The following is a 15,049-nucleotide window of genomic DNA, read 5'->3' on the forward strand; positions in this document are numbered from 1 at the left end:
GCCTGAAAGTTTTCCTCCATTGGAAAGTTGTTTGGTGCTAGAGGCCTTCAGCTCAAGTAGACTAAGGGGGAGAGCCGTGATAAAGCTTTGGACACAGAGAGGGAAACCATGTGTGATGGCAGCCAAGAATCAATATCTCCTATTCGCTACAACCGACTCCTACGAGAGGTCAGATTCTACATCTACTTTGAGTAGAAACAAACACACAATATTCCTCTCTCAACTCTTTATTTCTTTCTTCAGAGGCAGAGATTTCCAATCCCTGTGCTCCTTACCTCTGTTTATTTCACTTTCGAAAGCTGGACAATCGGAGCGGTGGCCTAGTAGCCTGGCATATTAAGCCATGGTGCTTATGTGGGAGACATGGGTTTGAATCTGGCTCTTTTCTGAATATTGCTTTATCCAAGTCGTCTACAGTATAGGTGCAGTTATTTTTCATGAATTAGTTTTTTTCCCCCATTGATTAAAATAAAAGAATGCTTGGTAATATTTTTCTTTAATATTAGAGAAAGCATTGCCTACCACTGCCAGTGCAGTTCTTTCTTTTTTTTCCCCCCAAAACATTGTCCCCTCTGTTTGTGTGCTCTGGCATCGACCCTTGAAAGCCTACAATCAGTAAAAGGAAAGAAAAATGACCCAGACACCTGCATTTGAACTCTACATGAGGCATGACACCCTTTTGTCTGTTTAACTCAAACAATCGACATTTACAACTAGGCGTAAATCCAAAACGCATAACCGCCGCTATCAATCTCTTCCCTTTGTTAAATGAAGAAAAGAGAGGACTGCTAATTATGGTTCAGAGATCTCCATCTGACTCACTTTGTTTGTCCTGTGATGATGATTCACTGTGATGATCACTCACACCTCTAACTCTCACAACCCAAAGGCAGCAAAATTATGTTTAAGTGATGACATGGCAATAGAGTGCCGAAGTTATGACGTCACTCTGTAGGCCAAAACGCGGAAGTGAGTTAGCATTTTAGCATCTCCGGTTCCCTCGCCCTAAAGTCTATGGGTTTTTTGAATGGGTTTTTGCTAAATTGCCTGAAATAAGGTTTGTGGTTAACAAAGCCTCTAAATATTTTCACGTTTTGATCTATGATATTAAAACACATCAGTTATAACCTGCTTGTGCTTTTTTAAAAACTTTATATAGGCTTCAAAATGTATACATTGTGGATTAACTTGTAAAGATTATCTTGATAGACGAAACGTGTCTATCACAGGGTCACAACTCTTTGTTGAACACAGATTTCCAAAAATGGAAAATGCATATCTTTTCGATCGAGGGAACCCATGTGCTAACTTCCGAGTTGTCCTACAAAGTGATGTCATAACTCCGACACTCTATATACAACAATTTGAAGTGTATAAAGTGCTGGCACCAGCAAACTAAAAGCTGACAGCTATTTTCATGTTCTGAAAAAAAAAAAAAAAAAAATCAACTATTGCCATTCAGTCAGTCATGTTCGATGTTACGTCGGACTGACGTCACTGGGTCTCGCCTGGGAGCCTAATAACCCCCAAGTCGTAACAAAATGAGCCAATGGATATTGCCCAATCAGATTTTCATGCCGAGTCACACCTTGCCATTTCTTTTCTCGGTGTGGACTGTGGAGTTGGACTCTGTCAAAATGAACTCATTGCTAAACCACTGAACCAATTTCAGAGGCTCATGGGGCACATGGCATCCTCAGCAAAACATGAATGAAGTGAGTAATGCCGGTCATATTTAAACCCGTATGTATGGGTAGGTGTGCAAATCTCACTGGCCAATGTCAATTGGCTCGTTTTGTTACCCCTTGGAGGTGATTGGGCTCCCAGGCGAGACCCATTACACCAGCCTGACGTAACGTCTTCGTTCCCACCTTCAAGTTACAGGGGTTACATTAGAAGGACGTTTTAAATACTGCACCTTTAAATGAGCGTTAGATGGAGGTAATCTAAAAAAAAATGTTTAATTGAATGAGGGACCCAAATCATATTTAGGAATCAAAATATCTTATTGAATCAGAGGTGGATTCTGTTGACTAAGGCAAGCAAGCAACCTTCAGTTTTAGTACTCAAGAAACAAACTCTACAGGATGATTTAATTTATGTCATCTTGAAAAGTGTATATCATGTAATAAGTGAAAAAGTTAAAATGTCTAGGATATCTGTATCCCATAAATAGTAAAGTCTTTTTGCAAATGAATGAGCCTTTCCACTGACTCCACAAAAGATCTTGATGAGCTCAGGTTGCTTAATCTAAATATAGAAATCAAACCTTTGTGCGTCACTTCAAGGTTTCCATTCCTAAAATTACAACAATGAGAAATTGGGCCTGAACTTTAAGTGGTTAAAATAGAGAAGGACAGGAACTATGGCAACCAACCCATTTTTGGAAAGTGAATGACATTTTTTGTGTTGATTTTCTGACACTTGAACAAAACAAATGTATTAAAGCTTGAGACGATATATGCCATTGAGCAATGCTTGACAAACAAAAGCGGTGAACAGATATCTGGCCACCGAAGCATAAAATCAGACCCAGAATTTAAAGGCAATGATGTCATGTCAAATATGCGTCTTTGTCATGCAGAATCATCTGGGACCCTGTCCCACCCAAAAGATATTTTTCCTCGAAAACTATCTTGAATTTGCATGTTGCAATATATGACTTCTCTATGACCAACAATACTGGCCTAATTTCAAGCCATTGACACAATTCTCCCTTCTCCAAAAGCATCTCTAGTTTATGGTGTATTTTTACTGTGTCTGTATCTTTCACTGGTGAGGTGTAAAATAGATACTTTGGAATCGAGTTTAATACAAGTTAAAGGGTTAATTCACCCAAAAGTGAATTCTGTCATTAATTACCCCCTCATGCCGTTCTTTTACTGAAATCTGAGAGCTTTCTGTCCCTCCATTGACAGCCTACACAACTACCACTTTCATGCCCCTGAAAGGTAGAAAAGACATCTTAAAAGTAATCCATGTGACTCCAGTGGTTTTATGAAGTGACGCAAATAAACATAATTACCACTTTATCTGCAAAATAATAATCTTCAACACCCATTCATGCAACAATGTCTATTCTCTTACACCAAATCATTCCGCCCGGTCTAAAATATAAATATAAACGCTTGAAAAAGGTTTACAATTGGAAGAAGGTTAGATGATGTCTGATGACTAAAAAACAAACAAAAAAAAGTTACACCATGTCCCTTTAAATGGCTTAATAAAAAAAAAAATAATTAAAAAGCAGTGTGTAACTGACCTGTTTTTACTGACTGAATGCATTTTCCACCTCAATCCTGTCCAACATAACCAAAGTCAAAAACAACAACAGTTTGAATTTCAAGTAAATACATCTTGACGCTCTGAGGGTCAATTCTGGATCTCTGTGACAAAAGCACACGCTCTGGGGCATTGAACAAGGCATGACAGCCTACAGCAACATAGTGATTACTGCACAAAAAGACCTTTCTCTGCCAGCCTCTATGACTCCAGGCCCTTAAAGCACCGTCTTTGTTTTGTATCCCGCTGTTGAGTAATTCCACACAAGCGGTCTACATCTCTTTAATTTGCCTATGCATCTCTAATCCCAAAACAAACATTTTGTTCATCTTCAAGTTCTTCACAGCTAGAATACGGAAACTGTGGGCTGCAGAGCAAACATCGAATGCAAACAGTTCGTAACAATGTATAACAGTGACATGCTTTTATACAGCGCTACACAGTATGCTAAAATTAAAGCTGATTTCGAAAGTCTAGCATTTGTAGTAGGCCGTGAACATTATTTATTTTGCTGTATTTTAGATCCTGAAGCTAATTCTGTGATAAAACACATAGCTGTGTTGACTCTCTTGACTAAGAATATTTCTCATTTAAAGGGATACTTCACCTCTGGAAAGATGAATGTGTATTTAAAATTGTTTTTTATGTAGAAATGTGAAATTACTTTTGAATTTGGAGCTTTCAAGTCTGAGAAAAGCCAGAAAATGTATTAAGTGGATGAAAGACAACAACTCCCAGAATGTACTTGCTTCGCTGCCCTTGGAGGCCACGCCTACCGGTAACAGAGCGCAGTAGTTAAACAACAAGTCTAGGCTACTAGTGAGTCTCCGTGATGAGTCTGCCCGTGATTTCGAGATCACCCGATCGGCTTTTGCGTTCTACAGTCGCCATTCATTATGTTTACTGTGGCGAGCAGGACGAGGCTGAGGGCCGCGGGAGAACGGCGCGAGGCCGGTGGCGTGATTACTGATGAGCGACACCTGTGAGACACACCAGTCTTGTATCTCTCATGAAGGAGTGTGAATTTTCTTAGCAATGTTAAAACACACATCAACCGATCACTTGTTTACCGTTCATGTAAACACATTCAGATTCACCAATCGGAATGAATTCAGTTAGATTGAAACAAAAGGTGTGCATGTAAACAATGAATGGCGACTGCAGAAAGCAAAAGCTGAACCCCGGACATCGACGGCCGGACATGTCCGGGAAAAAGAGGATGGTAACCCCTACTACTTAGCTTTCTCCACAGAACAAGAGCCTGCTAGCTTTTTTTTCCCAAAAAATAAGATGGCTGACACTATGTGTACATTCTGTGAGTGAGAGCTCACTCTCTGTGGTCGGTTGAAAACATGTGGAACAGCCCCTACTACTGACTGTAGTCTTTAGCCTCTGGTCAAAAAATCCTCAGATGACGCAAAATGACGATTTTTGCGTCATCGGAGGATTTTTTAAAGACAAAACAATACATAAATCTCTCGTCTCAGGGGGATATGAGGGTGGAAAGCACGGTAATTCGAAAATACCACAGGCTTTCTACTAATACAAAGCTTAATGCTAAATGCTAAAATTTTAAACAAGTTGTCCAAATTTACACTCCTCCATAAAACAAATGACTGAAGGCATATACATGATGCATAACATCAGCATTTTTGTTACAATATTAAAAGTGAAAAAGTCCTTGGCCTGTATTCAGCTGGATTAATGTAAAATGGAGCCACAAAAATGCATGTGCTCGGTAATAATGTGTGCATCTCAGGGTAATGAACACAATAGAAGAAAGAAAGAATAGAGAATGAGAAACTTGTGCATTAAAGAAAATTAAATCTGCTCTTTTATAAGTCTATCCGGCAAAGCGAGATCTCCGTTTCCTGCAGTGTAGAGAGCACAGAGCCGAAATGAACTGCCGTTCACTTCATGACAGATGGCCAAGTGTTTTTATGCACAGATCTAAAGGATAAGAACCCATATCATGATTAATTATTTACTAAATATGTTTTTCTCATGCGGATAATCAAAGTAAGGCAGCCAGTTTGAGAAACAGTTTCATAAAAATGAAAATCTCCCATCCCGCGTTTGTCATGTTAACATTCAAGGCGGCTGTCTTTGACATCTCGTGCGCTTGTACTCGTGACTTAATAATGGATCAAAGGTGCTTCTGTGCACTGATTGGTCGAGGGTGTAACCACTTCAAAATGGCAATCACAACATCAACATAAAGTATATCATTCTGTCTGATGGGAACCTTGCAGTTCTGTCCGGTTGATTGCAATCAGTCACTTTGGTAAGCATATTAAAAACCATCATAATCCCAAATAGCAGCCTAGAGGGATTCCAGATGGATCTGCTTTACAAATTAGGCGGCACTTGTGCTCCACTTGCTTAGTGAGTGGAAGACTGCAGAATATAATGCTCTGTGCTGCTAGTGGCTTTATGGAGCATTTCCTATTTTCGTGATTAATCGGATGCGGTGGCGAAAGGTGCGTTTCATCCTTTAGGTCTAGACCAAATTGCCAAAACAGCTGGAATGTTACATTGCATAATGTGCTGAAGCTAAAGAACATTCACAGCTCTCTTAGGGAATTGTTTCCAGATTTGCAACCAGCCAAAAGACAGACTGCATCTAATAAATATGTAGTGTTATTACAACGAAGAGGACAAATGCCAGATTCCTCTTCTGTTGAACACAAGAGATGTTTAGCAGTTTGTTCACGCTGCTCCTTTCCATACAATAAAAGCCAATTCAGGACAAACCATTCAGGTGACCAAAAATATGACTGCAACACCATGTTTCAGAATTGCATGCAATTGACCCTTCGCTAAGCCCCGCCCTCCCTAGTTACTGTTGCTACGCCTGTCAAGCTTTCGCGGCTGGCCCATCTATTATAGTGTGGATGCACCCGGTATCAGACATTTCAATGAGATAATTAGTAATTTTTGGCGAACAAGTGAAATATCTGAGAGAGAAAGACAAAATGGACTACAGTATGCATTTGAGGGATATATTCACGACATTATATGCAACCGATCAGAGAATAATTTCCTAAAAATTGAAGTTAAAGCCTAACGTTATAGTCCCAGCGCAAGCAGCAGCGCTTCATACGCTGACCGTTCAAATGGGAAACACAAATTGAGGAACAGCTATGTTCATACACAGCAGGGTATGTGAAAATAATCGTAATAATTATAAATCAAACAGCTTATCAATAAATCTTGTGGAATAACACTAATACCGGGAGAGCCGCGATCGGATTGGGTTAAGTTACTTAGTAAGGGGTAACGTTAGTAGGACGTCGATTAACAAAATGCTGAAATATATTTTAAAGTATGTCAGTGAGCCTTTGTCTTGTCTCTTTAATCGTCTTATTTTACGTTATCATTATGACCAAAGAACCGTCAATATTTCCAAGCAATGGGTGTTTTTGTTAAGCATGTCGACATTTACCAGTGAATGGGTCTCGCGCATAGATGCTAGATCACGGCAATCATTTTCCCCTTGGCTTTTAGATTTTCTGGAAGGAAAATAATTCCTCTCCCCCGTGCAAACTTTTAGTATACCGGTATCAGATTTGCACAATCCATACGCACAATGCTTCAGCATGTTCCCTCGTTCGAAAGCTTGCCAGACCTCCCGCGCATAGTTATGCCGAGTTCAGACTGCATGATTTTAGCCACGATTTTGGCTCGCCGACAGGTTTTGAGAAATCGCCGACAAATGCCCGAAATCACAGGCAAATCGGCGCTCGTTCACGCGAGTGACAATCACGCAGTGTGAATGAACAAAGACGCAAACTGAGAGAATCACCGACGAGTCGCCGACGCCCGTGAGATATTTGGCATGCTAAATATCTGGACCTGTCGGCGATTCAAAATCCTGCTGTGTGAAAAGTGTTTTGACTGAAAACTACATCGGCGATCACCGGCAGCCAGTGAGAGAGCAAGATACAGAGCAGCAGGGAGTTCGGGGAGGAGTTATAGATCACATATCAACATGATATGGCATTGTTTCAACAAAAAAAGCTTCTTCTCGGTCTATTTGGACACAATAAATGGAAGAAAAATTAGTCGAAATTTGGCAGGAGCACTCGTGTCTGTTTCACCAGCTGTACCACAACCGGGTCGAAAAAAAAAGTCTCACGTGAGAACTCCGGTCTTGCACGTGTGGTGTCGCGCGTTGTTTCCTTTTCATATCTCACGCGTGTTTGTTGTGAAATGTAGTTTGCGTGCAGCGTGCTAGACAGAGTCCGTCGGCGATTTTTCTAAAGTCATGCAGTGTGAAACCTTCTGTCACCGATCAATCGTCCAGTGTGAACACAGCAGCGACTGAATGCTGGCCAAGATAGTCATGCAGTGTGAAAAGAGCAGCGACCTGACTACTTTGAAAATCGTGCAGTCTGAAAGAGCCATTACGGTTGCTAAGACATGATTGGCCAGTGGCGGTTTTCGGGCGTGGCTTAGCGAAGGGTCAATTGGTTCTTGTTTGTTTCGTAACCAATCACAACATGCCAAATAGTATCGAATCACTTCCGAAAACACGTTTGGGTCGTGATTGGACTACCTTTATGGAGGTTTTTTTTTTTTTTTTAGTGGAGAGTGGGGTAAGATGAGCTTTTTTTATTTACTTAAACTGTCCTCTAGGCAATCATTACTAATTATTATCGTTAAAAATAAAAACACCTTAATATTAGAGCCCGACCGATAAAGGACTTTGAAGGCCGATACCGACCCAAATATTTGTTTTTAAAATCCGATAGTCCGATATATCGGCCGATATTTTTTTCTTTCAGAAACGCGCAACAAAACATTAACAGTTTTCCCTAACATTAGTTATTTTTAGTTATTTATGAGTTTTAACTAAAATAATGATGCATTTTAAAAAGAAACTCGTTTCTTTTATTGTCACAACAGAACAGAGGAACATCAAAATATATTAAAGTTCTGATATTAGTCCCTACATTGCCTTATAAGCTAGATCCAGGTTGCAGGATATGTGGCGCGTTATACACGAGTGTTGCCAACAGGGAAGGTGTAGAGTGCCCTCTGGTGGACAAACTACAACTCCAACCCTCATGACATGGTAGAAGCGTGTTTCGTCCGTTTTTATTTTTGAAATATTCATTTATCGGCCATTATAACTGCCGATACTTTGGAAAATGCCTAATGTCGGCCGATAATATCGGCCTGCCGATATATCGGTCTGGGTCTACTTAATATGTTGTCTGACATCACCGGACCATGTATATCTAAATAATCCTATCAATCATGTAGAAAATGTTCATTCGTAGCATAACACGTTTTGCTTTTCTCATGTGCATCTCTCAGTCTGGCTGTAGGTGACAGGTTCTTTCTAAATATATGATCAACATTCTGCACAGTTTGCTAAAATAAGGGGCGACACATCTTACCCCACTCTTATGTGTACTCTTTAGAGATGCAAAGGAAAGTGAGATCATAAGAGTACAGATGAAAGAAGATGACTTATTTAAAAATGACTAAATGTGAGATGAAATACCAAATCTATCCCCATCTCTAAGGAAAATGCCGAACATTATGACAGAATAATGACTGTCATGGATAAACTACACTTCAAAGCAAAATAAGTTAAACCCCCGAGGCTGCAGAAATCTGCTCAGAGTCATGTTCGTGTTAATCAGTTTCCAAATCCATTTGTGCACACTGAATATGTTATATAACCAATTATTGCACTTCACAACTGAAAAATAATGAGATTATACTGCTGATATTTAAAAACTGACAGCACATCATAAGAGGCTGGGAAACCTGGAGGTCGCAGCACCGATCCGGATCGTTCGATGAGCTGAGAGCAAAGTAGTGGTGGCACAGGATTACGAGACCACTAAACCAAATATCTGGCCCAGAAGATTAAATGGAAACATGAAAGACGACTTCTAAAATAAGACCGCAATAGACGTGCTTTATTCCAAATGAAACGTGGTGCTTCGCAGAAATGTGATGTATGAAGGCAGCCTAGTTGACTATTTAGCTTGATATTTATATAACTGTCAGAATTGGGTCATTATGACAAGTTGGGCATCAAAGTCCCTGTAACCACCAAGCCACAAAAGTGAGTCCTGGACATGCACCAAGGCACACCAATACAAACACACCATCTTCTCCATCACATCAAAGTAGGATGGACTGACTGAGACAAAAATAACATATGCTGTGGCAGTCGGCCCATCAAATCCCACAGGAAAGCATATAATACAAACTATTACCTACTGTATCTTGTTTTTGTACATATGTCTTAAAGGGACAGCTCACCCTTAAACGAAAAGTCATTATTTACTCACCCTGGTGTTGTTCTAATGGCATCTGCCCTTCTTTCTTTTATGGACCACAAAAGTAGGTTGTTTTTTTTTTTACTAATGTCCCACTCGTCCTCGTCCATATAATGGCAGTGACTAGCGACCAGCACCAAGCTTTTTTATAAAGATGCGAACCTATCTTAGAATGATCCCATGTGACATGTCATATCCAAGTGTTCTGGGGGTATATGATACAAATTGACTGTATTATTTAGCAAAAGTCATGATCTTGGCCATTGTTCTCATTCGTTTGACTCTGTTAGCGCCACAGTTCACGCTGTCTCGCCCATAAAAAGCACACAAGTTTTGAGAAATCAATATTAACAAAAATACAACACAAAATAAAATCCCTGAACCTTCTTCTCTGAGGTGAATATATCCGTTTTGTTCGTTGTAACAAAAAATGTTAACACTCACATCTGTCAACTGTCATCAGTGTGATAGCCTAATTAACTCAATTTAAAATTATACTAATAATAAATTATAATAAGTTGATTCACATTTTTGTTAATCTTGATTTATCCCAGAGATGTTGCGTGTGAATTGAATTGTGGCGAATGAACGTTATTCAAAATACCTTCTTTTGTGTTACAAAGAAGAAAGAAACTCGTACAGATTTGGAACAACCTGAGGTTGAGTAAATGACAGAACTTTCCTTTTTGGGTGAACTATCCCTTTAAATACCTGTTTTTTTTTTTAGCTTAGTGGGAGAATCAAATTACACAACTATTAGAAAAAACACCACCGGAATAAGATGTTTAGAGAATCTTCTAATTGAATCCAGGTTTAAATCCCAAATTCGGATATTCGCAAGAAGTGTTTCGCTACAATGACAAATCATGGTGCATCTATGGCCAGTCCATTCCTGCATTCAAATGCCTTACTGTACCAGATATCAATCATTAAATCAATTTATTCAGCTAGCCTCTGTTCTTACTGTCTTTACAATATACGCACACTATAAAATGCCTTTCGGAGAAGTTCCCCAAGCTCTGAACTTCAGCAGCCAGTCAATATTTACTCACTCTGTCCACTGATCTGGATCTCCCTAGACACAACCATTGCTTGCATGAAGATATTTTTTGCTTTCACTTGGGAACTGGGGATGCTCTCCAAAGCGCTGGCCCGGGGGCTGAAGTTCGCTTTAAACAAGAGCGAAAAACACTGCAAATGTACTATAAGCATTGTTGGAAACTCAGCACTGTAGACGTAAAGACAAGATGCATGCCTTCAAATCCCATCACTGTAAGTCAACATCTATGCGAGAGATAGCATCACTCTTCCCATTTACACAGCAAGTACCCTCTCCTTTTCTCCACCGAATACCATTGTTTTTTTAAGAGCTGCCACCTTATGGCAAGCCATTTTAACATTCATCCCTGAACACTACTGGACTAGGATCTTTTTCAATATCCCAGATGTTACTAGTATTTATTCCAACTTTTCATGGTACATATTTACACATAATACATAACATTAGTGTTTATCCCTACTATTATTATTATCATTACAAATTTGAAAAATCGATTTGCATTACAGCCTGAGGCACTCTCACCAGAAAAATAAGAAACAAACATGACTATCAGCCTGCAGACATGGGATAGCTATCCTGATCGATTATTTTGTTTGTCTAATCATGTATTATTTACTTGCAAGAATGTAGCCCCTACCAAACTCAGTAAGCGCCCTCAAAAGAAAGCAACGCAGTCTACACTGGATGCGGCAAGGTGTGAAGCTACACAACACAATACCAAAAGTAGTAATCGCCCGCGCGCTCTGTTTCCTGACGCACTTCACATTTGGTTTCACTCGCTGCTTCAGCCATGACAACATACAGAGGTAAAAAAAAAAAACGCCCGTTGGGCGTGTGGGAAGTGACGGGAAGTGACGTATGCCGTAAAGCAGTCGAATTTTGTCATTCTTTTTGTGCTCGGGTTCCTACTCGCTCCCCGAAGTTAGAGTGCCAGTAAAAGCAATACAGACACCGTCAGGCTATGGCAGACCTGTCATTCAACCTATTGTAAGTCGATGTACCATCTCAAGGGTTTTGGAAAAATATTATAAAGGTTGAAAAAAACGACACAGTGCTGCTTTAATGGTCAATGATCAGGTTGTTTTAATTGTCACTACTGGATCACCACCTACTAGTCTCTAATAAAGCAACTGAGATTTTAAAATAATTTAGGTCAACACTGGATTAGCTACTCACTGCTCAATTAATAATAGGCTTAGCCTACTAGTAAAATCCTGATAATTTATTCTACTAATTTAAGAACTAGTAACCATAGCTACTACTTACGTAAACGGAACGGAATAAATGTTTAAAAGGCTTGCCACAGCCGCCGTGCAATTTACGAGATCAATGAAATTGCCTTCAAATATTCGCCCAGTTCGCCCATGGCGGACCCTCGGGCCAAAATATCTCCGACACGGGGAGGAACAACCTCTGTCCCCACGCGCATGATTCCACGGTGCTTAAAAACCAAACAAATCTCTAATTATATTGAAACGTGTGTGTGACAATCCGCTACATTGTAACTTCAGTTGCCACAAGCGAAGACGTTCGCGGCTACAATCGAATCGATAACCACACCGATCGCGCGCCGTATCCAAATGCACCTTTGTGTGTACAAACAGGATTTCTGCTGAAATCATGTGCAGACAGACAGCAGTCCCAGACAGCGGAGGGGTCGCTCCCTCGCTCTCACCCAGAGATGTTTATCCTCACCTTGCTTCACGCACTTCAGCCGGAACGGGTCTTTGCAGTGCTTGATCACGGCCAGCACATCCCTGATGGTGAGCCCTGCCACCGGTGTATCGTTGACCTCCAAGAGCAGCTCGTCCTGGGACAGCTTGCCGCTCTGGACGGCCACCTTACCCTGCTTCACCTCCCCAAAATAAGGGAAATTGCCATTCTCGGCGCCCCCTTTCAAGTCAAACCCCAGCTCGCCCTCCTTATTCCTGGTGAGCACCGCTTCGTGGACTTTGTTCGTCCAGTGGTTCTTCTTCTTCAGACTCTTTGACATCGCTGACAATTGACGACTCGCCTACCAGTGTGCGTCTGCTGGATGGCACCTCATCCCTGCCCCAGTGTGGCGTGTCCCGAGGCGGGCTCAGATCCTCCGCGGCTGGCCGCTGCTCGTAGTATCCATGTTGCATGCGGTGGAGTTGCGCTGAGAGCTGCAGCAGCAGTACGCAACTGGATGGAGGAGCACGCTCGCTTACACGCTGACTGCCGAGTGACCCGGATGTGATGTCTACGAGGAGGCAGGAATGCTAGTGCATTCCTTAGAGCGGGATTCACGCAAAAGTGTCTTGGAGGAAAAGAGAAGGGAGATGTGCAATGGAAGGTGGCTTAAACACGACGTTATGTTGTATGATTGTAAAGTTTATGGAACAGATCGAGTCTATTACCAATATCTGATTCAAGAACAAATATTTCGATTCATAAGAGGGAAAAAACTGAATGTGATTTTTTTTCTTCTTCATAAAATTGGCAGGAAAAATCTTTACATTTTCTATTCTTCTGTTTTTTGTTTTGTTTTTTAATCTGTTGGGTTATTAACTCCAACTCAAATATAAAAAGTATAACAATAAAAAAAAAACTAGACATGTACATTTTCTTGTGCGTGATTGCTAGAAAGCTAACTCCCAGGTCTGTGCAATGTTGCGATACTGAGAAATCACTGTATAAGATATGACACTGTTTATGTTCCCATATGGCTACTAGGGTGTTCTTAATGGTTGCTAGGGTGTGGCTACAGAGTTACCAGGTTGAAACTAATAGACTGGATGTCTGCCTGAATCAAGAGTCGAACCCTGTGTCTGGTTCTGAGATATGGCGTACTCATGGTGTCATACGGTTGCTAGGGTGCGCTAAATGGTTGCTAGGGTGTGGCTACAGAGTTACCAGGTTGAAACTAATAGACTGGATGTCTGCCCGAAACAAGAGTCGAACCCTGTGTCTGGTTCTGAGATATGGCGTACTCATGGTGTCATACGGTTGCTAGGGTGCGCTAAATGGTTGCTAGGGTGTGGCTACACAGTTACCAGGTTGAAACTAAAAGACTGGCACTGGATGTCTGCCCAAATCAAGAGTTAAACCCTGTGTCTTTGTGATGTTTTGGTGTTGAGATATGGCTTATTCATATCATACAGTTGCTAGGGTGCTCTAAATGGTTGCTAGGGTGTGGCTACACAGTTACCAGGTTGAAACTAAAAGACTTGGTCTGCCCAAATCAATATTCAAACCCTGTGTCTCTGTGATGTTCAGGTGCTGAGATATGGTTTATTCATATCATACAGTTGCTAGGGTGCTCTAAATGGTTGCTAGGGTGTGGCTACACAGTTATTAAACTAAAAGACTGGATGTCTACCCGAATCAAGAGTCAAACCCTGTGTCTTTGTGATGTTCTGGTGCTGAGATATGGCCTTCTTGATACGATTGCTAGGGTGCTCTTAATGGTTGCTAGGGTGTGGCCAGACAGTGTCCAAGGGTAGCATGCATGCACTCAATATAATGAGTATACATTAGATTATTCTTTAAAAGTTCCCTAATGTGACATACATCTGTGTGAAAACGTTATGTAGGCTACACAGATAAATAATTTATGATACATAGCTACTGTACCATTTTTAAATAAGAATGGTCCGTTTTGATTTCATGGTAACTTTAACGAAACCAGTTAAGAGACTCACTCACCTGTAAATAATACTCCAAGAGACATTCACTGGTCGCCACTTTCTGGTGTGTAGGCCTAACTGTACCGTCACAGTATGTGTAACCTGCAGAAAGAGTCAACGAAGGAATCAGTGAACAAATATTTTTGGTAAATGGATTTAAAATATTCAAGTTATTTGGAAGAATCAAAATACCCACTTGTAATCTTCTATTTATAATGAGTAGTTGGTTAACAGGTATTAAACACAGTCACGCCCGGTGTTCTGTCGAATTTCGCTGCGTTGAACTATCTTTGAGGAATCGACTCTCAATTCCCACCCCAACGTCGCAGGAAAAAGAATCGGTTCTGTGAAGGATCGACTCATAACATTAGTAAAAGCTCACTTAGAACCGTTTAAGTGCAGTTAGAAAATTTTTTTAAACTCATATAATAGAATACGAGTCTACCTAGACAGCAATTTTGGCCAAAAATGCTATCTAGGTAGGAAGCTTTGACAAGAATCAAGACAACAACGAAAAACCTTTTGTTTACATTGCAACTAACGTTACTTTTCATTCAATATTAAAAGGATAGCTCACCCAAAAATGAAGATTTTGGCATCATTTACTCACCCTCATGTTGTTTCTTTCTTCTGCTGAACACAAAACATCTTTTAAGAGAATTTTGGTAATCAAACGGTTGATGAGCCCCATTGACTTCCTAGTAGGAAAAAAAAAAATACTATGGAAGTCAATGGATACCGTTAAATGCATCCAT

General features: G+C 40.5%; 1 protein-coding gene across 4 annotated transcripts in view; it reads right to left on the reverse strand.

Moving 5' to 3' along the window:
• The window catches only part of magi2b (membrane associated guanylate kinase, WW and PDZ domain containing 2b), a 76,682-nt gene extending 63,750 nt beyond the window's left edge, over nt 1-12,932 (reverse strand). For 2 of the 4 annotated variants that reach the window (XM_089127403.1, XM_039658119.2), the window contains exon 1: nt 12,340-12,932. In XM_089127403.1, the coding sequence (XP_088983529.1) occupies nt 12,340-12,637 (298 nt within the window). In that variant the 5' untranslated portion in view covers nt 12,638-12,932. The remainder of the gene's footprint in view (nt 1-12,339) is intronic. The other 2 variants (XM_089127402.1, XM_039658121.2) reach the window with 1 other exon arrangement.
• Between the last annotated feature and the right edge of the window lie 2,117 nt (nt 12,933-15,049).

Source organism: Pimephales promelas, chromosome 25 (assembly GCF_988280905.1).
Source record: "Pimephales promelas chromosome 25, fPimPro1.hap1.1, whole genome shotgun sequence".
In the NCBI taxonomy this organism is placed as follows: domain Eukaryota; kingdom Metazoa; phylum Chordata; class Actinopteri; order Cypriniformes; family Leuciscidae; genus Pimephales; species Pimephales promelas.